This window comes from Aptenodytes patagonicus, chromosome 1, assembly GCF_965638725.1.
Source record: "Aptenodytes patagonicus chromosome 1, bAptPat1.pri.cur, whole genome shotgun sequence".
In the NCBI taxonomy this organism is placed as follows: domain Eukaryota; kingdom Metazoa; phylum Chordata; class Aves; order Sphenisciformes; family Spheniscidae; genus Aptenodytes; species Aptenodytes patagonicus.
The window spans coordinates 4303034-4330763 of record NC_134949.1 but is presented as its reverse complement, the minus strand read 5'-3'; the positions used below and the strand labels follow the sequence as shown (position 1 = coordinate 4330763).

General features: G+C 46.1%; 2 protein-coding genes across 4 annotated transcripts in view; both read right to left on the bottom strand.

The window, feature by feature from the left end:
- The window catches only part of TAF3 (TATA-box binding protein associated factor 3), a 119277-nt gene extending 105589 nt beyond the window's left edge, over window positions 1-13688 (bottom strand). The window contains exons 1-2 of the mRNA XM_076350299.1: window positions 13492-13688; window positions 2037-2279 (exon numbers count right to left, since the gene is read on the bottom strand). Of these exons, the coding sequence (XP_076206414.1) occupies window positions 2037-2279; window positions 13492-13657 (409 nt within the window). The 5' untranslated portion in view covers window positions 13658-13688. The remainder of the gene's footprint in view (window positions 1-2036; window positions 2280-13491) is intronic.
- Window positions 13689-17710: 4022 nt separating this feature from the next.
- Window positions 17711-27686, bottom strand: ATP5F1C (ATP synthase F1 subunit gamma). Of its 3 annotated transcripts, XM_076349990.1 has the most exons (10): window positions 27573-27686; window positions 26582-26616; window positions 25503-25634; window positions 24639-24843; window positions 24039-24182; window positions 23582-23646; window positions 20527-20682; window positions 19276-19372; window positions 18387-18424; window positions 17711-17848 (listed from the first exon to the last, which is right to left on the bottom strand). In XM_076349990.1, exons 1-9 carry the CDS (start codon window positions 27614-27616, stop codon window positions 18418-18420), a joined length of 885 nt encoding a protein of 294 aa, XP_076206105.1. In that variant the 5' UTR covers window positions 27617-27686; the 3' UTR covers window positions 17711-17848; window positions 18387-18417. The 3 variants fall into 3 exon arrangements, with proteins under 3 accessions (XP_076206105.1, XP_076206195.1, XP_076206283.1); XM_076350080.1 differs by lacking the exon at window positions 18387-18424; XM_076350168.1 differs by lacking the exons at window positions 17711-17848; window positions 18387-18424 and having other exon boundaries at window positions 19272-19372.
- Window positions 27687-27730: the final 44 nt, after the last annotated feature.

Genomic DNA, 27730 nt, shown 5'->3' with positions numbered 1-27730 from the left:
AAAAAAGCACACAACTGTCCCCATTTCAATTTTTAGCTTCTCTTTGTATGTCATATATCGCCAGACTGAGTCTTTAATACTCTCATCTCTCATTCCCCATGTTCAGATATTCGTCTACAGCCGCTTTGAGCCTTGTTGGATTTGATCTTTCTTGCATATTTTTAAAGTATGATTTTCCAAGTTTAAAAAAAAAAAAAAAAGGCAAGCAAAACTGCCGGCTAGCTTGTTACACTTCAAAGATGCTGGATTCCTCTGACAGAATGGTGTTTGTTTACCTCCTGAAAAGTCAGGCTAAAGCATTTCAAGAAAGTAGCCAGAACAGGGTAGCTAAAATCCCTATTTGCTTCTCAATGTCTTCTTCCTCTATACTTTTCTCTTTTTAATGTTGTCTACATATGTATATTTACATTCCGTTTGCCTCTTCCTGGTTTAAGAGAGTTCACTGTTAGATTTTAAAAACAACCTGTTTAAACTTCACGAGGGGGAGACTGTAGTACCTTCTTATCAATCCAAGAAAATATTTCTGCGCTTTCACTGAAACCCAACATTTTCACTTCCTTGTTATATTAAGGCAAGAGACGTTAAAATGCTATTGATCTATAAAATAACTTTGTATTCTATGCAATTAAAGAAAACAGAAGAGTCAGGTCTACACAGTGTCAGAAATATCAGCATGAGTAAGTCCTCACATCGTAACTGGAAATAGTGTATTTTTTTCTACTGCACACACTAAAACCATTGCATCTGACAGGCCTTTACACTTCAGATACCTGTTCCTGACTATAATTTCACTTAGTCTAACTGGAGCACGTAGTAACTGCATCTATCTAGCTGAACACGATGTATGAAAGACTGAACATACACTTACTACAGCTTACTAAATCACTGAAAAACTGCCCCACATGACATTGGTAGTGGCACAGCAAAGGATTTTGTTTACCCAATAAGGTGATGTCGTTTATGTTCATGTTTACACTGGGCAGAATTTTGACCCATATTTCCATGTTCAGACTTTGAGACCTTAGTTCTTAAAGAAGAACAATATGCATAATAGAGCACGATATCCATTCTGTCCCCACAGAAATTATAAATTAAGTAAGTAACTTGTGAGGATTGCATCTGTTCGTTACACTCTTTTGGAAAATAAAGTTCTGTCTGGGATTTCTGTACCTGCTCCACAAGGTTGCATACATTTATTTCCCCACAAAGTACAGTTGTGTGATGTTCACTACTGAAAGGGAAAGTTAGACCTTTAGGAAACGTGACCTAGTCTACCTTATTAGCAATCAAGTCTCACGGAGCTGAAAAATAGAAAAAACGATTTTGCTTTTTCCACTGCCACTGTTAAAATTCTCAGGCTAACTGCAGCTCGTAGCATTTGCATAGCTGGTTTCACTGTTACAGTGATCCTCAACCCCTGCCTCCATAGGACTTTTACACAAGAAAGGGAAGGAGAGCAGCTGGAACAGAGATGATGAAACCCTAATCAACATTAGCAAAGAGAATTAAAGGCAAGCACTGTGCCACTAAACGACTCTTACTTCCTTATTTTAAATCTGACTTCATTTTAATTGGAACGGTTTCGGTTGGGGTTTTTTTTGTTGTTGTTAAATTTGTTCAAAGGAAGAAGAAACAGCTGTCAGGAGCTGGGAATGCTGTGCCAGTCTTGCCAGCCTTCCTTCTACCTTTACCAAATTATGTAAGCTCTTGCAGTACGTATGAGGGAGGGTAACACATAAAAGGTAATGTAAAGCATTCTTTCTATTGTCATCCAAAAACTTAAAATTTAAATGCGTTACAGAAACGTGTATTAACACGGTGTATTTTGACACCAGTTAATCTTGGAGGAAAGTAAAGGAGTGGAAAATAAACTTGCCGCAGCACTGCTACCTGTTTTGAAACCATGCTTGTGTGACACCCAGTGGGTCCTTTCTGAGCGACCTGCTATGGGCCGCACAACTCGAACAGCTCGAGGAGGCAAACAAATATGCAAACACACAGGAACCAAAACTTAAAGCAAAGGATTAATTTCCCACCTTCTTGAGAGGAGACAATAGGTGGCATATAATCAGGGATGTACTCCTTCCTTTCTTCCGCATCTTTACTTCCTGGCTGGGGAAACTGCAGGACATTGTTCTTGCTGACGGGAAACGAAGGGATTTGATGTGCGAAAGTGACAGGTTCAATATTGTGTATATAATCTTCTAGCTCATGCAGGTTAACCCCCATAAGCTTGAAGGCATCGCCTACATCATCCAAAATTGGATCTGTGCGGCCATCTGTAACAAAAAAACAGCAAAAGAACAACATTTTTGCAAAAATCCAGTTTAAAAAAATTGACCTGCAGATCTACGCTTAGAGATTACAATCCACCACCAGTAACGGTGATGACTGTCCCACAGTTCTGCCAGGTTTACTGTTCATCGGGCTATCCAACGTCTCAGGCTAAGAACACACCCTCATTTAAAAGTGTTTTGTTTCGATCCGTATCACTTTGTTTCAATTCATACCATTAAAGTACTGCACCTCAAGAAGCAAATCAAGCAAAACCGAGGGAGCAGCAACAGGCAGCTTTACCTGGCAACAGTCAATTAACATCGTGCAACACCACTTAAAATAGTTTTCAATGTCATAACGTAAATTCAAATGAACGAAACAAGCCCTTAATATGCAGAAAGTGCCCCTTTACCAGTATGTAACAGACCAAACATTGCTTTTCAACCTAGAAAAGCAACAATTTCATTTTGTTGAACCGACTGTAGTTTACGGGTAGCAAAAAAAGAAGGTATCTCATGTATCTCTTGATAACAAAAATACTTCACATAGTATCTTTCCACCAGATGAAATCTTCAGGCTTCATAAACTATGAGTCACTTTACCTACCGGTTAGATATACCTCCCAGATGAAACACAGGAATATTAAGTAGTGGTCTGATGAGGAGAGAATATTTTACACTAAACTTCAGGGGCTGAGTTCCTGGGGTGCAATTTGAGGTTGACGCTACAGCAAAAATCTTTTCTTTACAAAAAGCATAGTGAAACCTTACCGGCCGAGCAGTCAGATTCTTTATTTAATATGACCTCCAAGAACACAGTCCAAGAGAGGATGCAGTTTGTTCTACGCATGTAATTTGGCTCAAAGTCCTCCAAGCGCCTCGGTTTCCCTGACCTGGCAGAGGGAAATCCCTCTGAAAGCCTCTGGAGGGAGAGCTGGGCACCTGGCTTTGGTAGCCAAGGCGCCACTTTGAGTCTCATTCTAACTTTGCATAACAACAATAACACAAAAAAAGATGCCTTAAACCCCAAACATGATTTTTTAAAATTCAATAAAATTATACTGAATTATTAAAATTCTGTATAGTTGGCTTATGAAGATATTACATCCCTACATGATAATAAGCTGTGATTTACTTAAAAAAGTAATTATAGAAAACAAGCCCGTGCTTATTGAAGGAACACAATCGCTATTGTGAAGCCCCAGCTTCGGAGAATGGGGGGGATGCTCTTTTCTTTGTCCTTTAACCTAATCTTTTCTTGGTTTATCTTGAACCTGAAGCAGTCGAGCAGGCTGGTTCTCACATGACTGGATGAATTCAAACCCTCAGCCAGCTTACGCCTGCAGGTACATTTAGAAAATAAGAATTTTGTTCTAGAATTTCTCTTCTTAGTCTTGCAGTGAAGATAAGGGTAATACTCAGATTATGGTTTTGATTCTCAGCTCTGTAACACTGGCCTCTTGTGTGACTCTGGGCAAGTCATTTGTGTTTTAATTCTCTCCACAGCTAAAAGGGAGATCAGACCAAGTTATCGCCTCTTTTGTCCGTCTGTATTTAGAACGTGAACTCTGTACAACAAGAACCATCTCGGATTTTATGTTTGTATAATATCTAGCACAAGAGCAATACTAGTTTCCCCTGCAGACTCTAGGGACAGAGAAATGTGAAGACTTACATAAACATAATTAAAGGAGGACATCACCACTCTGGAGTAGTTATGAGATCCCTATAGCTATTAGGCAGACAGAAGAGTGTTTTATCCTTAAAAAATTAAACTTAGATAATTGACACAGCTAAGAAATTTTGCGTTGTCACTTTTAGTTGCTCCTCAGACTATGAAGATACCTTTGAACTTACTGAACCATTTTCTAAGGTGTCAAGGCTTAACAGGTACAAGTTGGACAGCCAGTTAAAAAGAAAAACTTGGGCAAAACTTTTCAACAAGCCCAGAAGTAGAGCATATGTATTCCCTGGACACTCCTGAAATCACTGGCTGTGCTGTTGGCAGGACGGGGGGATTGATGATGAGCCTCACAGCCCTCATTCCCAGGTGGGCATTGCCTACACCTGGGAAGCGTACCAACAGGCAGGGACACACATCGCACTTGTGCCCAGTTGCCCTTGGAAGAAAAACCAAGTGCACAGGCAGGGAAAATGCCGCAATAGGTTCTCCAGCCGCACAACCTGGGGCACAGGACTGCAAGATGCACCACACCACCTACCCCGTTACTGGGGCTCCGTGAAGGTGTTTCGAGTACCTTGCTCAGTGTGTGCCTCTTGACACCAGCACCGTCACGTACTCAGGGTGAAAGTTTGGTCCAGTTTATCACTCCAATAGGAAAAGGTCTTTTCCTAGATCTGCGCATGATCTTTTTAACCTCCAAAAAAAGTGTACTGATGTGATTAGCAAGCGATAAATGCTAAAAAGGACTTCTTCCCACAAGTGCTCATTAAGAACATGTGGCAGAGAAGCAACTAAGTGTAATTGAAGCACGGAAATATTTCAGCAACCATATAAAAAAAAAAAAAAAAATTATGTGTGTTAGAAAGCAGGTTCAAAAGGTGACCCAAAAAAACCCTGAAGAAGATTCAATTTTTCCATACCTTTGACATTTGCCTCCAAAGATACAATGCCAAGTGATATGAATGATTAAAAGCTAAAAAAGTTTTTAAACCTGCAACTGTCACAGGGATGAAAGGACTGATCAGTTAACCTCTTCTTTGCAAGAAAGAGTGTCCTCAGTGGTAAAAGTGTACAAAAAAAAAGTTTCAGGTCTGTATTTATATCTGTATTTAAATCAAAACACTTATCAATTGGAAATATACACAGCACAAAAACGTATTAAATGTAATTTCAGGTGATTCATCAAATAAAGGCTTGTGTCTTTATACTTATATTTGAACAGTTTAGCATTCCTCTTCTCTCTCTGGTTTAATAAAAATTCACTAAAATAGCAGAAGCCAGACACATGAAAGAGAATGCTGACAAACATGTAACAACACTCTTTCCTGGTGTTTCATTTAGTCTTAGGCTTTTTTCTGTAAGTAAACGATGCCAAAAAAAAAGTTTAATTTGCGTGTACTGAACTTGTCTCAATATTCTTCAGATATTTGTGCTATCCTCAGTTTAAAAATCCAGATGCTGAAGCCTCCCAGTGAAATAATTAATCCAATGTCACACAGCAAGACAGTGCCAGATCACAAACAGCTTTGGAGCTTTTGGTTTCCAGCCTCTTGCTGTTCCCTATACCATGACACTTCAAATAATATCTGTTGTCCAGGATTGGGAAGAGATGGAAGGGGGTGGGAATAGTTCATCCAGCAAGTTACAACTCTCCTCCTTACCCCACAAGCAGTGAACTAAGAAAATATCTTTCTCACAAGCTTTTAAGCTGTACTATCTCCCTGAATGGAAACTGTGCTCCGAAACTGATATAGCTGCAGCAAACAGCAGAGCTAAATTAAGACCGTTTGGTCTCAAAACAGCTCACCAGAAACTTGTGGGAATGGCCATGCAGTTACAATACTCTCAGCTTCCCTGTGCATAAGAACGAACACTGAGGAGGAATCTGCACACAGAAATGGATCCCCAAAAAAGCACAGCACCAAAACTATGGGCAAACAGAATCCACGCAGAGCTGAGTATTTGGGTGGAAAGTCATCCAGCCCTCAACCCTGCTGCTCAGCGTCACCTGCAGATAAACCTAGCTGTCCAGAAGGGAAAACAAATCAAACAGAATGAGGGCGGTGCACTAACTCCCCTTCAAGCAGTAACAGCTCGCTTTCGGTCTGTGGGGGAAAAGGAATTTTTAGAAGCTACTAAAGCCTAGTTATTTTTGCGAATGTCACAAGAATTCCTCCAGACCTCCAGCAAACAAGCTGACCAATGCTCATGTCATTCAAAGACACTGGGGGGTGGGGTGGGTAGTTAGGGAAAAACTATCTTACTTTCCTTAAATTCAGTCTCAGGAATAGCTGATTTACTTTTATCAAACTCACCCCCATCACCTCCTCCTTCCTGGCCCAAAGTTTATATGAATCAGTGAAATTTTAACAAGCGAGTAAGTACAGAACAGAAGAGCTTTTAGTTTCATGCCAGGTTTTTTAAAGGGAGCAACTACAGCTCTGTAATAAATACATTGAGAAAAATTAATGAGTCACTACCCATGCAACATATACAGTCTATTATAAATAGCTCAGCATTCACCCTCATGTCTGCTATAAAAGAGATTTTTAAAAAAAAATTATTTTAACCACCAAATTATTAGGTATAGCTCCTCAGTAATTTTATTACAGGTTCTATCACAGACTCCTTGTACTCCAGCACATCACGCAACCCTGTCATGCATAAAATACCCGTGTACCTACACTGCATAGTTACTCCAGGATAACTCTTTCAAGCAGACAACACATCACTTCCATCCAGCATCCACAAGAACAGTCAGAAGCATACACAGTAGATTATTTAATAAGTATATATGCCTTACTTGAGTGCACTTAAGTGGGGAAAAAGGGTCCTATTAATGTAGTTACCAGGCAGGCAAAAGCATCTTCCTGCTATTGCGGCTCAGAGTCTGCTCCTTTTCCCGGTAACCTCATAAATGTCAAGCAAAAAAACCAAGTTGACCTTCTTTACTGGTAGCCAGCAAGACGTTAATTAGCTTAAAGCTATCAATATTTAAGGGTATCAGGACATAAAGAGGTACACTTCTTATAACAAATGTTACGGGCCCTGGGTAGGTATTTGTTACAACAGTCATTCAACATCAGTACAGGGAATCAGCTCGTTTAAACTGATCATCAGAATCTAACACTTTGATAGAGTTTATTATTCTATACTGGTAAGACTGAAGTAACCGGGGGGAAAAAAAAAAAAGAAAAAACGTACAAGGTAAATTTGACATTTAATTAGAAAGAAATAAAAAATTTGGTCAATGCCAAGTCAATTCTCTCCACTGTAGTAATTCCCTATGAAAATACTGGTCTGTTGTTTGCATTCTCCAAAGCAGAGATTTGCTGTAATAAAGTTAATTTTTCCTTTACAGGAGATTGTGCAGTGACATTGGAGCAGGTTTTGAGCCAGCTCTACCTTGGCAAAACATCTTGCAAGATCTTTTTCCTTCCAGTTACAATATTGTGCTCACCTGATCAGAACCTGCCTTTTTAATATAAATGCAGTTGCATTATTAATATCAATTTCAACATATTATTTAATATTATTTATAGCTAATAATATTTTTATATATATAAAAAATTAGTTTTAGGTAGTCCTGCAAGGAGCAGGGAGTCAGACTCAATGATCCGTACAGGTCCCTTCCAACTTGAGATGTTCTATGATTCTATGTTTACATAAAAATAATCTTCAAAAAAGTAATCACACAATATGAGACTAAAGAGCAACTTTTAAACTTTATTTCCTCACTGTAAGCAAGTTTCAGCAGAAAAAATAAAAATAAAAAAAAATCACAGCATATCCAAGCATATGCTCAACACTGAAAATTCAAGGAAAGAGGACCGAAAAACCCACTTCTAGATCCAACACACCTCAAAGTTAATTATCTAGTTTATTACACTTCTAGTTTTAGCAGCAGATGATCTAAATTTGTCCTGCTAAATATGCCCAGGTGCCCTCACTGATTAAAGTTAAGTAGCTTCTACCTGGTTGTTTTTTAAAGCAATAGAAAAATCAGGCTTTTGGAGGCATAAACCATGACTCCCCTCCTCATCCCTCCCATGAATTGCATCACCCACGTAAATGTACTGGAAACTGAACTCTCTTACTGGATGTGCTAAGTTAAGAGGTAAAACACAACGTATTCTGCATGTCTATAACCAACCATCCCACTGCCAAGCTGCATTAGTTAAATTCATAGCAAATGAAGCACATACCATCTGTCTTCACTGGACAGTTCCCCAATATAAAAAACTAACATATACTTGAAAATCACAGCAGTTAACCCAAAGCACCAGCTGTGCTGCCATCTCTGTCAAACCACGTGAAATGCGAGTACAAAACGAAGCAGCACGTAACAGAGAACTTTTCCCTTTTCACCTCTGCTTAAACCAAACAACAACAAAAATGTAGAACTCCGCTCTCAGAAACCACATGATGTCAGCTTGTTTTGTAGTTCGATACCTTAATTACATACTCCAACACAGTTTTGCAAATATTTTATTTAAATTTTAGGATAAAACCATGTGTGAAGCGTACAGCATATTGAATAGGCTTCCTCTTACAAGCTTTCCACAAATTTGAACAGCATAATGTGGTGTACTTTAACAGAAAAACCCTTATTTTCTCCCCTGTAAGTTCACTCTCTCCTCCACCCCCAACACAGTATTTGGAAGCATTTCACGGCATCAAACACATCTCAAGCCCGCTTTGCAAATCCTTTTGCCTTCTCTTTGCAGCCATAGAAGCTCCCATCAACTACAGCTACTGCAAATGCAAAGAAACAAGAGCAGAAAAGTAATGAAAATCTTGAATGTAGCTCTCCTAATGGGATGTAACAGCTGGAACAAAGATCTAACACGGCTGGGAAAGCCATCATTTTTCTTTTGCAACTGAGAAAATACGTGAACGGCAATGACATGCTTTTCAGAGCAATACTGCACTGTCTTAATTACGTCAGAGTAAATCCATTCAGTTTCAAATACAAAGATTATGTCCCTCCAGCTGACAGCCCTGCTAACTCAAACCCCACTGGTTTGACTCCGAGATAACACACTGACAATAAAAGTGCTACAATTGGAATTTAATTTATTCTACTTATGCAAAACCATGGCAAAATTCAACTCATTCATCCAGAGCTGGGTTTGTACAGTAACTTATTTTAGGAGCAAAAGGAAACAATTCTGAAAAAGCAGGGAGTTGTCAGCTGAGCATTAAGATGTCTTTTTACAAACCTTTTAAAGAAAGAAATACAGGAATCATTTTAAGAGAGGTAATACAAAAAATACCGTATCACTGGCATGAAAACAGCATATTCCCCTTCTCCTCCACAAAAAAAAAAAAGGAAAAAAAAAGGAGGGGAAAAAAGAAATTCCTTTCCCCCCTTTCAGTAAGCACATCCAAAGCAAGAGAGGGATACCTTAGTTCTATGCACTTCCAATTCTTCAAGCACCGAAAGGAAAAAGTTGTATTTTCACCGCCTCTGCGTCTTTTCCTCCCGGTCTTACAAACACTGCAGTACCTGTGGCAGAGGCAGCTGAGCTCGGGGGGCAACGCTGCTCAACAACTCATCTCTTGCACAAGCAGTGATCCAGTAACAAAAGCATCTTCCCCAATATTTGTACTAACCATATCAAAGGACAGCTCTGACCAAGCCTAGGTTAGCTCCTTTTTCACCCCATAAGTCAGTTCTCCCAAACTCTCTCTGTTGTCCCCTTTAGTCGCTTTACAGATCATTTCTGTTTGGATTGAGATACAGACTTCAGAGGTGCAGCAGCTGCACTTGTGCTGCTGGGAGATACAGGTTAATATTGCACAGTCCCACTTCCAGACTGACTATACAGAGCTTCACATCTAACTAGCTCTCAAATTTGGGGAAAGCTTGTACAAGGAAACCTATTCAACCTAGAATTGAAATCCAAAGAGCCTGCGGCGATATCACTAAGTCCCTCCTAAGCTCAGTTACACTGGCAGTGCCAGACTCAACCTCAATTATATGTGAAATGATGAAGCAGAGGCAGGGCCAAGTATCAGGTACATTCAGCTCATCACTTTGCTTTATCGGGGATCACTGCAGCAGTGAGAACTTCTGCTTCAGAGAAGGGACATGACCACAAGCAGCAGCACCTTCAGGCCATGGCTGCTCCTCTCCCGACCAAGCTGATCACGCCGTGCTTCCCAGCTCATGGGTCTTTGCTCCACACACTCTCCAAATTCATTCTTGCAGAGGAAGCCAACACCTCCAGCCTTCACAGTTCCTCTGATCTTGAGGCTGCATCCACTACCAGTTGACAGCAGCATGCCTCCGATACTCCTCTCATCCGCAGCTGTGACACCCTCATTAGCAGAGCTCCCACAACTTGGACAGAAGTGCCGGCAAACTTCTCCATTTATGCATTTCAGGGCTGCCATCCCTGTCACCTCTGCCATAACCTCCCACAGTCCCCAGCACATTCTCTGAACTGGTGGCGGCTACGGTGGCCCTAAATCCACCAACAGCAAGTCACCTTCTCCTCACCCAGCACTTCAGGGGAGCAATCACATTATCCATCCCAACACTAACCCCTGCTTCTTCTAAATGCCTTCCCCGCTGCCAGACCCAGCCACAGCAGCTCTGACCTCCACCCAAGGGGTTCTCCAGGACTTTCCCCTCCACAAGTACACACAGACATATGAAGCAGCGGCAGCCCACAACACCACCGCTCCCCAGCACGCCAAACGAAGGTCGAACATGTTCCTCTTGGCACAGGAGGCACAAGCAGCCCAGTTTCTCCATGCACACACAGCCTACACCCACCCCTCCAGGGCACCCTCGCTCTCCCCAGCCTCTCCACTCTGTGCACCCCCCCTTCATCTCCTCCCCAGTACTTACAGATCCAGCAGCAGCACTGGCAGCCCCATCTCTGCACACACATCACAGCTGTCCTCCCCGCCACGTTACATCCTCCCTGCCCCACAGGTAGGGCAGCAAAGGCCTCTGCACACACAGACTTGCCACCTTCCAACCACACCGACAGCCTGAGCCTTGATCCACATCCCCCGCAACACTCCCTGTGTTCAGACCCAGCAGCGACCCTGACAGCCTCCCTCTCCCCACATACCACCACCTCCCCACAGCCTCCCTGACCCAACAGGACATCAGCACCCCCTTCTTGACATTCCCACACCCAGCAGACCCCACCACTCTCTCATCCCCTCAGTCAGCATTACTGACCCAGCAAGCAACTGGACATCCCGTCCTCCCACACCCCATATTCTGCAGGTACCAGCAGGTCATCCGCCCCCCTCAGTACCTCCACTGCAGGCCCTGCAGGGATGCAGACAACCCTGAGGGACACACAACTTCATCCTCTGTCACACTCCCAGACCCAGCAGTGATACTTGTTGCCCCTTCCCCATCCCGCCCACGCACACGCTCCATACTCCTGTGTGACCCAGCCAGCAGTCCTCGCACTGACTCCCAGACCTCTTTTCTTTCCTTCTCTTCTCCCATGCAGTGTAAACTCACCCCTTCCACACTCCCACCCCAGCACAGCCTCACCCCAAATCCAGTGAGGCCCTGGGCATCCTGCCCCCCACCATCACTCCCAGCTCCTTCTGCATGTGCCACCTCAATGGCAGCATTGGCTAACTCCAGTCCCCCACATATCCAGCCAAACCTCTTCCACTGCATCCACGTGAGGACACTCGCACCTCATGCCACGTGCACTAAAATTATCCCCAGCCCCAGCCCTCCCATCCTCCATACACGTACTCCACACCTCCCACATGCAGCCCTGTCACCTTCCCACGTCCTGTGCACTACAGCTCCATCTCCCCCAAAAAACACTCTAGTGCATCCTTGCCTTCACACACTGCAGCCCTACATCCCCCATACACAGGTTCCCAGCCCCACAGTACCATCGCTACCCCCGTACGCACATATCCCCAGCCTCACATATATGGCCCCACGCTGCCCTGGTACATGTCAATCCCTGACCACAGCCCCCTGCCCAGCCCCATACATGGGCATCCCTGACACCAGGCACTACAGCCCCACGTCATCCCTATACACATACATCCCTGACCCCACACAGCATAGTACCTGTGCATCCCCCACCAGCACTAAAGCCCCACACCTCCCCTTGCACACGTGCACCTCCAAGCCCCACGAACCACTACCCCCTTACACATATATACCCAACCTAGAGCACTCCAGCCCCAGCAAGAGCGTTTCCAGCCACGTCTCTCCCCATACAGGTGACTCCACTCCCCCCAGGCACACCTCTTGGACCCCATGCACTTCAGCTCGCATCTCTTCGCTCCTTACGCACCTCCCGCCTCCCTGCACCATACGCCCAGCCCAAACCTTGTGCCCTACAGCTTCCCCTTGTACCCACATCCTGGACCCTACGCAGACATCCCCGCTTGCAGGGGGCCCCCTCAGCCTCCTCAGCATTCCCACCAGGGCACAGACCCTGACCCAGAGGTGAGCCAGGACAACACAGCAGCAGCATCACATCCTCTCATGCACACATCCCACCCAGCAGGAGGGCTGGCTGCCCCTTCTTCCCTCCCAGTACACCCCTCTCCCAGATTCAGAACACTACAGCCCCAGCAGCAGGGTCAACAGTCCCATCTCCCCCTCCTATACACACACCCCCTAGTACCCTGCACACTGTAGCCAAACAAAGGGGGGCAGCAGCCCCATCTCCTCACACTCCAGACCCACTGCCTCAGAGCTCTATTTCCACCAAGTCCACAGCCCCAACTCCTCACCCATGCCCTCACCCCAGACCCACTGCCCCACAGCCCACCTCTCCCTCGCACTAAGGCCTCTGTGCACCAGTACTGCCCTACGACTTCCCCCCTCATCCTCTCAGCCCCCTGCACTGCTCCACAGCCCAGCTCCCCTTCATCTTCCCCCAGCTGGAGTACCCCCACAGCCCTCCTCCCACAGTCCCCACCACTGCCCCACAGCCCGATCTCCCCCAGGGCCCCTGCACTGCCCCACAGCCTGATCTCCCCCATGCCCTCACCTCCCTGCTACAGACCACTTCCCCATGCTCTCCCCCTACAAAATTGCGCCACAGGCCACCTCCCCATGCCACCACAACACTGCCCCACAGCCTGGTCTCCCCCACGCATGCACCTCGCACCCGCTGCCCCACAGACCCCAGCGCCGCCCAAAGCCCACCTCCCCATGCCCTCATCAGCCCACATCTCCGCGACCCTCTCCCTGCAAAGCACACCCCAGCCCCCAGCGCTGCCCTACAGCCTCCCACCCCACAGCTGCCCTCCCCACGTCTCCACAGTGCTACCCCACAGCCCCTCCTCACAGAGTCCCCTCCCCACGGCCCATAGCACTGCTCCACAGCCTCCCTTCACAGAATGGCCGAGGCTGGCAGGGGCTTGTGGAGGTCACTCGGTCCAGACCCCTACTCAAGCAGGGCCACCCACAGCCGGCTTCCCAAGACCGTATCCAGACGGCAACGGCTACATCCTCTGCCGCAGCCCCTCTCCCCACAGCGCTGGCCCCCAGACTCCGGCCCGGCCCGCACTCACAGAGCTCGCAGTAGCGGTGGCAGCCCCGGCCCAGCCCCTGCAGGTACCGCTGCAGCACGTCGGTGAGGAGGTCGCAGGCCGAGACCTGCACCGAGTCCCAACCCAGCGCCTGGCAGATCTGCGCCACCGACACCCGCAGCAGCCACCGCGAGTAGGTCTCGCACATGCCGGCTCGGCTCGGCGCGGCGCCGCCCGGGCCCGCCGCCCGCCCTGGGCCGGGAGGGCCGAGGGAGGCTCACGCACAGCCCGCCGCCGCCGCCATCTTGGCGCCGCGCCTCCCCGCCGCCCGCGCCAGCCCGCGCCGCTCCAGCGCCGAGCGCATCGAGCCGGGCGCGTCGCATCGAGCGCTCGGCCGTCGACAGGGCGGCGGGGCGGGCCTCGGCGCCGAGCGGCTCGAGCCACCCCAAAACCCCCGAAATTGGAGTTTCTTTCAGCGGCGTGAGGAAAAGTTGGTGTCGGGCGGCCTTTCGGAGGGCCCTGGGCTGGGCTTCCCCCGGGGCGAGGGACCGCCGCCGCCCCCTCTCCTCCGCAGGCCCCAAGCAGCCAGGCGGGGCCGTAGCCGTGAGGCGCTGGAGCAGACCCCAGGCGCATGGCTTCCACGAGCGGCAACGCCCCGTGTGACCAGAAAGCTGAAAATTCTTGGTCGAAACAAGTTTATCCGAAGCCCTGTTTGATCATCTTCCTCTTTTTTTCTTTCCAGCTGGACGGAGGGGGCAGGCGTCAGCCCTGGCCGTCGCGGGGTTTCCCCTCCACTGCGGGACCTGACGCACCCTCGGGCGGCTCGTACCCACAGACGTCGACCGCCTGCTGTCGAGGCCTTGCCACGAAATCTTCGCTTTTGGGTGAAGCCCTTTAATCGCTCCTCATGCCAATCTTCTCGGCTGGTCACTTTCGGTTTGGAGATTGCGGTTTCGGGCTGTCGGGCCCCGCTGCGTCACTCCGCGGCTGTACGGCCTCGCCGCACGCGTCGCCATGCGTGCCGCACGCGTCGCCAGCACTGCATCAGCAACCTCCTGCGCTCACGAGGGAGATGCAGGATTAGGCCTGCGCTGTGAGGAACGGGAATCTGAGAAATGGGAGAGGAAATTTTAGTGTAAGGGAATCCTTTGACAGCGAAGAGACTTCTCAAGGACGCGCGAAGAAGCCTGATTTAAGACACTTTAAAACAAAATTGGCTTTAATGCCGGAAGGCTCGTAGGGGACGGTTCTCCTTTGCAGCAAAAAAAAGGCTGATTTGTTACAACTTCTCCCCTTTCTAATTTCATCAATTCCTCCAGCATCAGAGCTAAGAAAGAGAAGACTTTTGTGAATCTATTCTGATGCTGCAATTTTTTGCATATGTTGGAACCACCAAAAAAAAATGCATTTTTAAGAGCCAGTATAAGCCAAATTGAAGAGAAGTTTGGAGGATCTTTTGGGGAAGCAGAACCTTGCAAGGTCACCTGTATGTAGGCAGGTATATGAATAATTACATACAACGCCAGGATTGCCTAGGTAGTAGAAACACCAACTTTGGGAACAGAGGTAGCAAAATTGGGAACAATGAGGAAAAAGTGTTTATGGGCGAGTTGTTTATTTGGGGAAAAAACTGAGCAGGGAAAGGTTGGAACTATGGTGGCAAAAAGGAGGATCCAGAAACAAAAATAACAGTTACCGAGTGGTGTGGGATGTCAAATGAGGAGCAACAGAACTGTTAGTCATGGCTGTGTATACGCTAACACAGCAAGTGCTAAACCGTAACTCGGTAATTGTGTGTAGCTGATCAGAGCGTGAAGGACAGAATGGTAAATAATAGTGGTCTATTATCATAAGTTAGTTCACAAATTAGCTCTTTGATTTATTAGATGATTAGTAGGGTGTTGATTAGTCAATAAACAGCCTGGTCTCTTGTATCAGTCACATCTCCATCTGCAACCTGAGGAGAGAGGAGCTGGACCCAAAACAAAGTCCCGCAGCTCATGGTTCGTCAGGGCAGGTGGAGCTTCTGTGCTCCCTCCCTTCAGTCCCTTGAGAAGCTTTGGGCAGTTCTGAGCTGGCATCACAATTCCCATCCTAGAAACATATTTTTGTGAGTCCTCTGGAAAGCTGCAAATGCACAGGCCCCCTTTTTGAAACTTCACAAGAATTCTTCAGGGAATTAACATGGGATTCAAGGACGTGGAAAGAACTTCCCTCTATGGACGTGCTACTCCTTAGGTACATCGACCTGACTCGGGCTGCACGCGAGGTACTCCTGTGTCTTGAAAGGGGGAAGAAGGGAAGGCTGGAGGTTGCAGAAAGGATTTCCTCGCCTATGTGAGAGAAATTAAAGGACATGTTGGGGGGGGGGGGGAGGGGGGGCAAGGAAGGGAACGGTCAGATGGGTTGGGGACAGCAGGAGGGTCCCCCATGGACCCAACCACTTGGCACACTGCTGCTGAACCAGGCAGGTCCTGCCCGGGGCCCACGCGGCAGTTTCCACTTTGCCAACCGTTTCAAACAGACCAGCGTTTCCACGCTCAGCATTACGCACGCGTCATCCCTCTCTGGGACGACAGAAATGGATGGCTGCCTGCCCCGCCGAGCCTGTCAGTCGCACGCTCTGCATTGCAAGGTGGCGACAGCAGGCCAGGCAGCCACAAAAACTCAGACACTGCGGGAAAGCTTCAGCCCTACGGGCACACACCTTGGTTCACCTGCCATCAGGACAGGCACAGTGGTGGGAACCGCATTAGAAAGCCAGCAGTAGCCCTAAATTATTCCTTAATGGGGATGTAATTTCACATGGAAGAAAATAGAGAGGATGGGTAAGTTTACAGAGGAAAAGAGTAACATAAATCATCAGGATTACCTCAAAAAAATGGAAGTTGTTTGAACAACGGGACTAACTCTCAACTTTAACAGAGTAAATTATAATCCACTGTCTTTTTAGGCTTGTAGATTCAAAGCAGTGTTTCGCACACAGGTAGAAAAGGAAACAAGACAAAACATGATTTAAAAAGGTTCTAAATAAAAATAAAGTTATGCGTAAAAGAATTACAGGCTCAAGGTTGTGAACTAGGAATTGCGTAACAGACCAGGGACTTCTGCACTGTTGGAACATCCAGTGGGTGGTTTGTCTTCCCACATTTTAGGACTGCCTGAATTCACCCATTCTAACCAGTCTGCCACTCCAGTTGTGCGAGTAACAGCAGCATTAGAACCGTAGCTCCTTAAAAGGCGGCGTTGGAAGAATTTTCTAAATCCGTTAACAAATCTTCTCCAAGACAGTCTCTCGTTTCCCTGAGCCCCACCTCAGGTCATGATCCTGCTTCCCTTCTTATCCACGTGTACACCTCCGTGCGCCCACAAAGGCAGCACGCAAGGCTGCAGGGTATCAACAGTACATCACTTCACGAAGCCAACGTGTTGTCTCTAAGGAAACCCATTAGCTCGAGCTCAGCACTTGACTATACAGTTTCTAGACGAGCTGACTTAGCTCCAACTCAACCCAACGGCAGCCTGAGCAAGCAGGTGGCTGCTTGCGCCTGTCCCTGGGTCACGCTCACAGATTGCATGGAAGCTCGAGGCCATTTCCATTCTCTTCAGATCTCTTCTGCAAACTCGCTTCCCATTTCCGTCATGTACATTACCGAGCCCTTCAAGGGTCTTGTTTTGTCTACCAGACCGAGAGTGGCACCTTTCCCCTTCTGTTGTTACACTGTACCACTGTTTCTTTCTTACACTTCTGCTATACCCCGTTCTTTAAATTTTTCCTTTCTCACATTTCTGTCATGCCCAGCGAGGGCCAAGAACTGCGGCGTTGCTGTATTTTACGGCATGCAAATATATACACACACAGAGACCATGATAGAAACAGCGTGCGTCCTAAATAAACACTGAAATAACTCGTGTAATCAGATTGGTTCGGTTTAGAATACGAACATCTAGAAACAGTAGTAGTATGTTATTCAAATGAGATAGAGATCAGTGTTCCAACCGCGCGATGCAGAGAGGTTATTCCAGCTTCAGCACACAATACAACGTACGAAACGAACCAACACTTTTAAACACGGGGTGAAGACAGGCAGTCTCTTCCACTCTTCAAAAGAAGAAACACCTGCTTATATGCTTTTGCATGCCAGCTACATTACAAAATGTAGAGCACGGCTTTTAAAAAAATTATGTTTCAAAGCATACCCAAGTAAAAACCCAGATATTTGGACACCAAGAGCATTTGCTCCGTGGACAACCAACAACATTTGTGTCATGTAGGTGGTTTATTGTAAGAATTTACAGATTTCTGGGGCTTTACCACTTCTTCACAAAATAACAGAGCAGTCTTGTTAGCACAGACACAGGCAGGTTAAACCATGTGCTCAGAAGAGCTCTTCTTCACCTGTAAGAAAAATGGAAGCAAATTAAACCCCTTTCATTTATTTATTTAAAACTTTTTATCTCCTCCCATTTGAATACTTCAACTTATTAATATTCCTTACCCCCCCCCCCCTTCTCTATCAGGCCTATTTTTCCTTGAAGTTTTAAATTTTCAATATGCTTATTTCGCTACAGAAACCTCTTCAGGTACAATGTCTTACATACAGACACTCATAGGTCATTGCATAAGGTCAGGGCACTATGAAAAAACTAAAACAGTTATTGCAAATGAATTCAATAACCCAGAGATGTTTAAAATAACCACAGAAAATGATGTCCAATGTGGATGTATGCTAACATGGACGTATGTTGCTTAAAATTATTGGTGCTTAACTTTTTGTTCAGACAGATTCCAACTAGCAACGGGCAGTTTCCCAGCCCTTTGGGAAGAGACGTTTCTCTGACCAATGACACTGAACTCAGACTTCCTCATTTGACTCCAAGATCGTCTGCGTTAATTCATTTTAAAACACCATCTAGTTTCTGTTTCATAACTTTACCTCTTTGATTTGGCTGAACCGCTTTTTCCGATTAATCCCTGGTTATGGTATTACGAGGAAAAAAACAGAACAAGCAGGTTAGGAAGCAACTCATGCAAATTCAGGCAAAACTATGCACGTATTTATGACCGCAAATGTATTGTGAGGAGCACAATACAGCACGTAACTGCAATATGGTATGTATTCCAGGCACGTTGTAAACACACAGGATATTAACACATGTATTTGCATCCGAGAATAGCACATTTTTAGCTGTTAGATGTAATACACATTAGCTACAGGCAGTTACAAATTGTGGTCTAAGTCCACGCATCTGTAACCTGCAGTACACACCTTCATAAAACTTCTCTCTCAGGGAAATAAGCAAAAGACTGAACTTAAAGTAAAATACACATTCAGCATCAACAGACTCTGGAAATTCCCTCCTTCTTCCAACCCCACCCCCAAACTCTCAGCCTCTGAACACCACCGCAGGCCGATTTATCCAGAAGCATTTCAGTCACCTGAGTTCCTTCCCCCCATCCAACACTACTGGGCTGTTTGAGCAGACCGAGCAGGAGAAGCCCAGGTAGAAAGGAGGAGGGGGGAAATCCACTCAAAGCCAAAAAGGAGGAAAACCACTGCCTGTTCAGGCAAGGATGTGTGTTGAGGCTAAAGATCTAGTTTACCAGCTTTTTAAGTTTATCTGGCCAAAAAAGACTGCCAAACTTCACACTTGTTAGTAGAACCGCACAAGCTGAAAAACTTGGGAGTCATGCCATGGATTGTCTTCCCTTCGGTTTTAGGACCCACATGCCCTAACCTTCCCCGTTAACCTGACTGAAGCAGGACGTACAAGCATTACGTGACTTTGCAACAACTCCTAGTTCACATTTATGCAGGTACTCACAGAGCAGCAGCACCAGAGATGATCTCAATAAGCTCCTTGGTAATGACGGCTTGACGGGTACGGTTGAACGTCAAGGTCAATTTGTCAATCATCTCAGCTAGAAAAAAATTAAGATTGGAATTTAAACATATAATAACTATTCAAATACAGATAAAGAGAAGCTGTATGAACACAATTCCAAATAGTCTTGGTAAATCCATGCAAACGATCAAGAGGCTTACTGCATTTTTCTGGTTTTTCCCCTACAGATAACACCGCTAGTAGACAACCTAGAAACTTGGTAATTTGGCTTGAGGCCTCAGAGTTAAACATTTGAAGAACAGCTGACAGACTAGTAAATACCATGGTATGACACGACGTGTATTAACATAACACAAGCATGCATTATTTGCTTTTAAATTAGATTTCACTGTCAATTAACTACATTGGTATTTCCTTCAAGTTATTGCTGTCCTGGCAAAGGGAGCCAGATTTTTTTTGACATTTTTTTCCTTCAGTTTCTTTTTTTTTTTTTTTTTTTTTAAAAAAAACGCAGAATGTATCATCTCTTTCTCTTAAGATAAGGCGGTCAGCAGAGAGCCATACTTACAGTTCCAGGTAGCCCAATTGCACATCACATCAGCTTCACTCAGTCACCAGTATCCTTTATGCAACATTACTTTCTTAGGACTGAAGTCTTATCACCATGCCACGTTAAAAGCTATTAGCTGTCTCCCAGAAATACCAACTGCATACTCTCTGCACTGCACTCAGTTTGGACACCTTCCAAGAATACTTGTATATTCTCAACTTGTTGCATGACAGGTGATAAAGTATTTCATCATTGTTTCAGTTCCCCCACCTTTAAATTGGTGCAGTACTAATTAGTTTGGGCTCACAAGTAGGTACAGGTTTATAAAGATTCTGGAAATCCTCAGACCAGCCACGTGAGAAGAGCATTAAGAATTTTTGGCCATTACAAGATTAGTATTATTTCATATTCTTATTAAAGAATCTGTTATTTCACTTCCAGTTACCTAGTCTTGTTTCTCATATACTTGACAGCAATCCCTCCTTCCAAAGACTAAAGAAGGTTCACACGTTCAGAAAAGAATCCCGGTTGAACTGGCTCAAAAAAACAGACTCAAAATGGTATTAAGAGAGAAACCAGCTCATTTCTTGTAATTTTGGAAACAAAGAATTACACAAAGGGAGGTCGGTACTTTCATGCTAAACTACAGAAGTCCTGGGAAGCTGACAGTGTAGACTTACAAGCATTTTTGCTAGCGTTGTCCATAGCGGTCATCCTAGCACTCTGCTCGCTGGTGGTGGATTCTTTCAGGGAGTAGTACAGAATATTTGCTAGTGTAAATTCCTGGTAGTTTCTCAGCACATCAGCATCAATATCATCATAGATACTCAGACTTTCTGTAAAATATGAAAAAGCGGACTTGGAAAAATCCAAGACACACTACTTCTAGCAAAACAATACAATGCCACGCGAAAGACTACTAGGCCAGCCTGTTTCTCTACTTAAGGCAACGCAGAGGGGTTTTCTCTATGTATCATGTGTACTTTCAAAACAAAATTTTAAGTAGCAGATTAAGTATTTTACATGTTTTCATTCAATATAATACCAGGAAAGTCAGATTCTGACTAAGGCCAAATACATTATCAGTGTATTGGGTTTAATCTTCCCATACAATGTTGCAGAAACATTCTGGGGTATTTTTACTGAGTAGTGCAAAGTCACTCAATGCCCAGGCCGTTCAGCGCTGAAAACACTCGAACTGACAGAGTTCTGCATATGCACAACTCTTGCTTGAGAAAGAATCTCAAACCAAAATTAGTATGACCTTTCTTTTTAACCTCCCTGCCCCACAGCACCTTGATACGTCAGCCTTGGACTGCCAAAATAAAGCAATCTGGTAAACTTATGACACATAGAATCATAGAATCATTAAGGTTGGAAAAGACCTCTAAGATCATCGAGCCCAACACCACCATGCCCACTAAACCATGTCCCTAAGCGCCTCATCTACACGTCTTTTAAATACCTCCAGGGATGGGGACTCAACCACCTCCCTGGGCAGCCTGTTCCAATGTTTAACCACTCTTTCAGTAAGGAAATTTTTCCTCACATTCAATCTAAACCTGCCCTGGCGCAACTTGAGGCCGTTTCCTCTCGTCCTACCACTAGTTACTTGGGAGAAGAGACCGACACCCACCTCACTACAACCTCCTTTCAGGGAGTTGTAGAGAGCGATGAGGTCTCCCCTCAGCCTCCTTTTCTCCAGGCTAAACAACCCCAGTTCCCTCAGCCGCTCCTCATCAGACTTGTTCTCCAGACCCCTCACCAGCTTCGTTGCCCTTCTCTGGACACGCTCCAGCACCTCAACATCCTTCTTGTAGTGAGGGGCCCAAAACTGAACACAGTATTCGAGGTGCGGCCTCACCAGGGCCGAGTACAGGGGCACGATCACTTCCCTACTCCTGCTGGCCACACTATTTCTGATACAGGCCAGGATGCCATTGGCCTTCTTGGCCGCCTGGGCACACTGCCGGCTCATGTTCAGCCGGCTGTCGACCAGCACCCCCAGGTCCTTTTCCGACAGGCAGCTTTCCAGCCACTCTTCCCCAAGCCTGTAGCGCAGCATGGGGTTGTTGTGGCCGAAGTGCAGGATCCAGCACTTGGCCTTGTTGAACCTCATACAGTTGGCCTGGGCCCATCGATCCAGCCTGTCCAGGTCCCTCTGCAGAGCCTTCCTACCCTCGAGCAGATCAACACTCCCGCCCAACTTGGTGTCGTCTGCAAACTGACTGAGGGTGCACTCGATCCCCTCATCCAGATCATCGATAAAGATATTGAACAAGACCGGCCCCAAAACTGAGCCCTGGGGAACACCGCTCGTGACTGGCCACCAACTGGATGTAACTCCATTCACCACAACTCTCTGGGCCCGGCCGTCCAGCCAGTTTTTGAACCAGCGCAGAGTCCACCTGTCTGAGCCGTGAGCCGCCAGCTTCTCTAGGAGAATGCTGTGGGAGACGGTGTCAAAGGCCTTACTGAAGTCCAGGTAGACCACATCCACAGCCTTTCCCTCATCCACTAGGCGGGTCACCTGGTCATAGAAGGAGATCAGGTTGGTCAAGCAGGACCTGCCTCTCATGAACCCGTGCTGGCTGGGCCTGATCCCCTGGTTGTCCCGCACATGCCTTGTGAGCGCCCTCAAGATGAACCGCTCCATAATCTTCCCCAGCACTGAGGTCAGGCTGACAGGCCTGTAGTTCCCCGGATGCTCCTTCCGGCCCTTCTTGTAGATGGGCGTCACATCGGCAAGCCTCCAGTCGTCCGGGACCTCCCCCGTTAACCAGGACTGCTGATAAATGATGGAGAGTGGCTTGGCGAGCTCCTCACCAGCTCCCTCAGCACTCTCGGGTGGATCCCATCTGGCCCCACAGACTTGTGAGCATCCAGGTGGCGTAGCAGGTCATTGACTGCTTCCTCTTGGATTATGGGGGGTTTATCCTGGCTCGCTGTCCCTGTCCCTGTCTTCCAGCTCAGGGGCCTGAGTACCCTGAGGATAACTGGTCTGCCTGTTAAAGACTGAGGCAAAGAAGGCATTGAGTACCTCAGCCTTTTCCTCATCCTCGGTGGCAATGTTCCCCCCCGCATCCAATAAAGGATGGAGATTCTCCTTGGCTCTCTTCTTGTCATTAATATATTTGTAAAAACTTTTTTTGTTGTCTCTAAGGACAGCGGCCAGATTGCGTTCTAGCTGGGCTTTTGCCTTTCTCATTTCTTCTCTGCACGACCTAACGAGATCCCTGTACTCTTCTTGAGTCGCCTGCCCCTTCTTCCACAAGCGGTAAACTCTCCTTTTTTTCCTGAGTCCCAGCAAGAGCTCCCCGTTCAGCCAGGCCGGTCGTCTTCCCCGCCCGTTCTTCTTACGGCGTACAGGGACAGCCTGCTCCTGCGCCTTTAAGACTTCCTTCTTGAAGATCGTCCAGCTTTCCTGGACCCCTTTGCCCTTCAGGACCGTCTCCCAAGGGACGCTCTCAACCAGCGTCCTGAACAGGCCAAGTCCGCCTTCCAGAAGTCCATGGTTGTGGTTTTGCTGCCCCCCCTCCTTACTTCACCAAGAATCGAGAATTCTACCATTTCATGGTCGCTAAGCCCAAGATGGCCTCTGACCACCACATCTCCACATACCACATGTATCATAACAGCATAATAACATGTTTTAATGCCATATTCCCATGATCAGAGTACTTTTTCTGTGATTTATCACTTCACATAACTGGTGTTTTCTAGTTCACTACTTACCAGAACCAGCAACTGTTTCAAGGGAGAAGATCGGTTTTTCATCAGTCTTGTAGGAGATGACAGACCTGTATAAAAATAGTGTAATAGGCTCTTCAGTTCAACTAACCCTAAATTGAGTGTTTAAAATCAAATTAGAACAGAAAACTTCTGGCCTTCCAATTTCACAAAGTTCTGCAATAATCCTGATGAAGAGATCTCAGATACCACATGGTTATAATGACGTGCTGACTGTAAATACAACAGCACCCACTATACAAGTAAAAAGAGAATTCCAACCACAGCTATTAAAAAAACCCCAACCAACGGCTCTTCACACACAACAAAATGCACTCCCCCCTCAAGAAATAAAGTAAACATGACAATTCACAAACAGCTTTCATATTACTTCATTGGACCAACATGCTGTTTGAAGCCTTCTACCCAATATTTTTCCAGTGCAGTTCCAGTTTAATCTTACCTGAACCGATTGTAGATGACAGAGCCTTCATCAAATTCATACCCAGAGTTTAACAACTCTGAGGCAATGACTGAAGCATCTCCAAAGCTCGGAGGTCTCCGTCCCACTTCTCTGAATGTCAGCAGGAAGTAATTGCCATGCGTCCTGCAGCAATATCAAATCTGTGTTAGAACCAAGTGGATGCTCTAATGTACAACTATGTGGCAGCAAGACTTACTCACTAGTGTAACTTACTAGTGTTCAGAACTAAGCATTTTATTGAATTAGGGTCTGAGAGAAATTTTACCTTTTTTTTTCTTCAGTTAAATTATTATGATAGCTTCAATGATAAACACACACTTGTAACAGCGCTAGCGTTGCTAGCTTTCCGACTTTTATTTCAAAAATATAATAGTGCTGTGCAGCAGTTTCATGAATGTCCAGATGATCAAACCCCCTTTTAACATATTTGCAAATTTTATTTTTTTTAAAGGAGCTTGAATTTAGCACAGTTCCATTAAATGCAATTGCCTGCAAATGCCACACAGCTTTCTGAGCAGTCTTGAAATTTCTACCACAGAAAACAAACAAAACCACCAAATCAACCCTTCTCCTTTTTACCTCTGAAGTAGGCCTCTGATCTTGTCACCTACTCCAACCACCATAACTTCTTTCCCTGCATTTGAGAGGTTGGTAATTTCACTCTTCAAGGTTTTAGCAATAGACGTGTGGATAGCACCACACAGACCTCGGTCAGAGGACACACCAATAAGGAGGTGCTTCTTCTTGTCCTCAGGTGCCTTTATTTCTGCCTTCTCATAGAGAGCTTAAAAAAAAAAAAAAAAAGGGTAAGTTATTCAAGGGTGCCAGGAAGCAAATAGGTCATATCAAAATACCTCTGACTTATTCTAACTAAAATAATTTCTAAAGGGCTTCCAAATCACAGCCAGATGAATTTGATCTCCCCCACAATCATTCAAGTTTGCACGTTATCTGACCAGAGGTGACAAAGAAACAATTCAAAGCCAGCCACATCTCTGCATCGAACATGACACAATCAGTGTCATTACTTAATTAAGTTCCCTGTGTGAGTCCACTGCCTCAGGAGCACGTGCAGCCCAAGAGTTCACAAGGAGGTTTGGCAGTAGCTGGAGATGCTACAGAGATAGGACACAATTCCATTAACACATAGAAGCAGGCCAGAAATTCTGGGTTGTGGTGCTTTAATGACTAACAAAAACAACTGTGCAACCACACAAAGTTAAAAAAGTAATCAGAAATCATAACGAATTTCACATTAGAACTCTTAAAAAGAGCTATCCATAAATTACTTATAAGGAATACTCAAGGTGACAGTGGCCTAGAGATACAAATTCTTTTGGCAAAAATCTACCAAAAGGTTAAAAAAGGCTAGGCATTTTATCACCACCATGAAAGCCTTCCTCTTCTGTCCCCACATCACACAGCGCGAGAGACTTCTCTCACCCAGTGCTCCTGTTCCATAGACTCTAGCAGGCTTCAGCTCCCTCTCAGCTCTTGCATATTTTGCTGCAGAAACCATCTTCATGGACTTCGTAATCTTCTGAATGTTCTTGATGGACTTTAAACGCCTGGTAACTACAAGGTTAATAGTTGAAGGTCATGGGCTGTACTGGGCATAATGACATCAAAAACAAGGAATAAAGCGCTAGCAACAGCCATCCAAAAATATCTTGCCAAGTTCCTCAAAGAAGAAAAAAAATAAACAAACAAACAATGCACAAATAAACTTTATAAAAGACACGCCCTTACTATTTACAGTGAGAAAGCAGCAAGAGTAGTAATCTGGCTAACCAAATGCATCCTTACAATAGGTCTGCTTTTCCCCCAGACATAACATTTATTTAATATTTAGCCCAATGTAAGATCTATTTACTATTCTCTTTCCTTCCACTTCTACCCGTTTCACAAATATACCATTTGAGGTATACTGCCATCTTTTCCCAGACAACAAGGGGGGAAAAAAGAAGACCCAATACTATAATGAGACAGAAGAGACTTCCTCCTCTTTTTGGATTGTGGCAAAATGAGATTCATAAAAATGCTGATGTAAAAAGAAAACAAAACAGGTGTCCTATAGAGAAGTGCAATTCCAAGGCAATATCCCTGTATAAGAACCTATGAGGAATGGCTTAAAGAAGCATTATCAAAGTGAAACGATTCAGACAACCTTTTTTCCCCCCAGTGTTGGATAAACGCACAGGGAAATAAACAGAAAATAAGTTATTCTTAAAGGTGAGCAAAAATCTGGTTTAGCACATATGATAGGGTTATTTTTAAAATATGTTTGAGTAAAACTGTATTGGTTTGCTGAAATGACATCTAAATTAGTGCTAAAACCATTTTAAGCAATGTCTTTTCTGAAAGACACTTGTTTAATATAAGAAGTGCTGGAGGCTCGCGTATCAATATTATGGTGTATCACAATTAGTTTATCCAACAGAGGCTAACTGAAATTTTATTTTAACATATGGTTTTCCTGCAACACTTTTCCCCTCTCAAAAGCAAACAAAACCAGTACTTACTGTCTTTTAGAGTTGCCATATTCCTGACTTGGCCCCTGAAAGTGAATGCAGGAGAAATTACGATAGTTCAGTAGTTCTCCAGCAAACTAACACCCAGCAAGGGCAGGTCGTAGAATCATAGAATCATTAAGGTTGGTAAAGACCTCTAAGATCATCGAGTCCAACCGTCGACCCAACACCACCATGCCCACTAAACCATGTCCCTAAGTGCCGCATCTACACGTCTTTTAAATACTTCCAGGGATGGGGACTCAAAAGGTCCTTCACAGGGAGGAGAATTTAAAAATTGCTGTTTCTTAAAAAACATCTGTAGTAGGGACAAGCCACTCTAAACCATACCTTATATGCATACCTCCCATCCTTCCCCTCATCTCCTACATCATTTAATACATCATCCGCTGCCTTGGATAACGGCACGATGTAAACGAGGGCCGGACAGCATGGCTTCAGAAGGGTACAGCTTCCAAAAAACGTAACCGCGCTTTCAAAACGATTAAAACGAAGCAGAGCAGGCTACACCATGCCCTGACAAGAGCGGAGTCTCCTCGCACCGCCTGCCACCCCCGAAGCTGGCCGGTTTAGTCCTCTTGCCTCGCCCGTTCACCCCCCCCCGGGCTGCGCGCCCTTCCCCTACGAGCTCCCGTCTCCCACAGAGCCGCGGCTGAGAGGACGGCGCCTCCGTCGCCGGCAGGTCACCGCCGTGCCCCCGGGAGGCCGCTTCCCCTCGGCCTCGCAGTCACCGCTCCTCCAGCCACACCGGAGCCCACAGCACCTCAGCGGCTGGGCTGGGCTGGGCTGGACCGGGCCGGGCAGCGACCCCGCCACCCCTGGGCGCCGCACAGCTGAGGGGAGCGTCGGCCCCTCAGCGCCCCGGGGCCGGCCCCAGCCACCCGGCCGCCCCGCGGGGCCACCCCGCCCGCTTGCCCCCACCACCGGGACGCATCCCCCCGTCCCCACAGGACCCTTCCCGGCCCGCGCCCCCGCCCGTTACCATTGCGGCTGGTAAAGCGCGACGGCTGCCCCCCGGGCGAACATGGCGGCGCCTCCACCGCAGCCCCGCTGAAGGTCAGCGCGCCCGCACCGCGCATGCGCACAACCGGGCCCAGCGGGGCGTGGTGGTGTGTGCGGGAAGTGCTTCCGGGGGGCGGG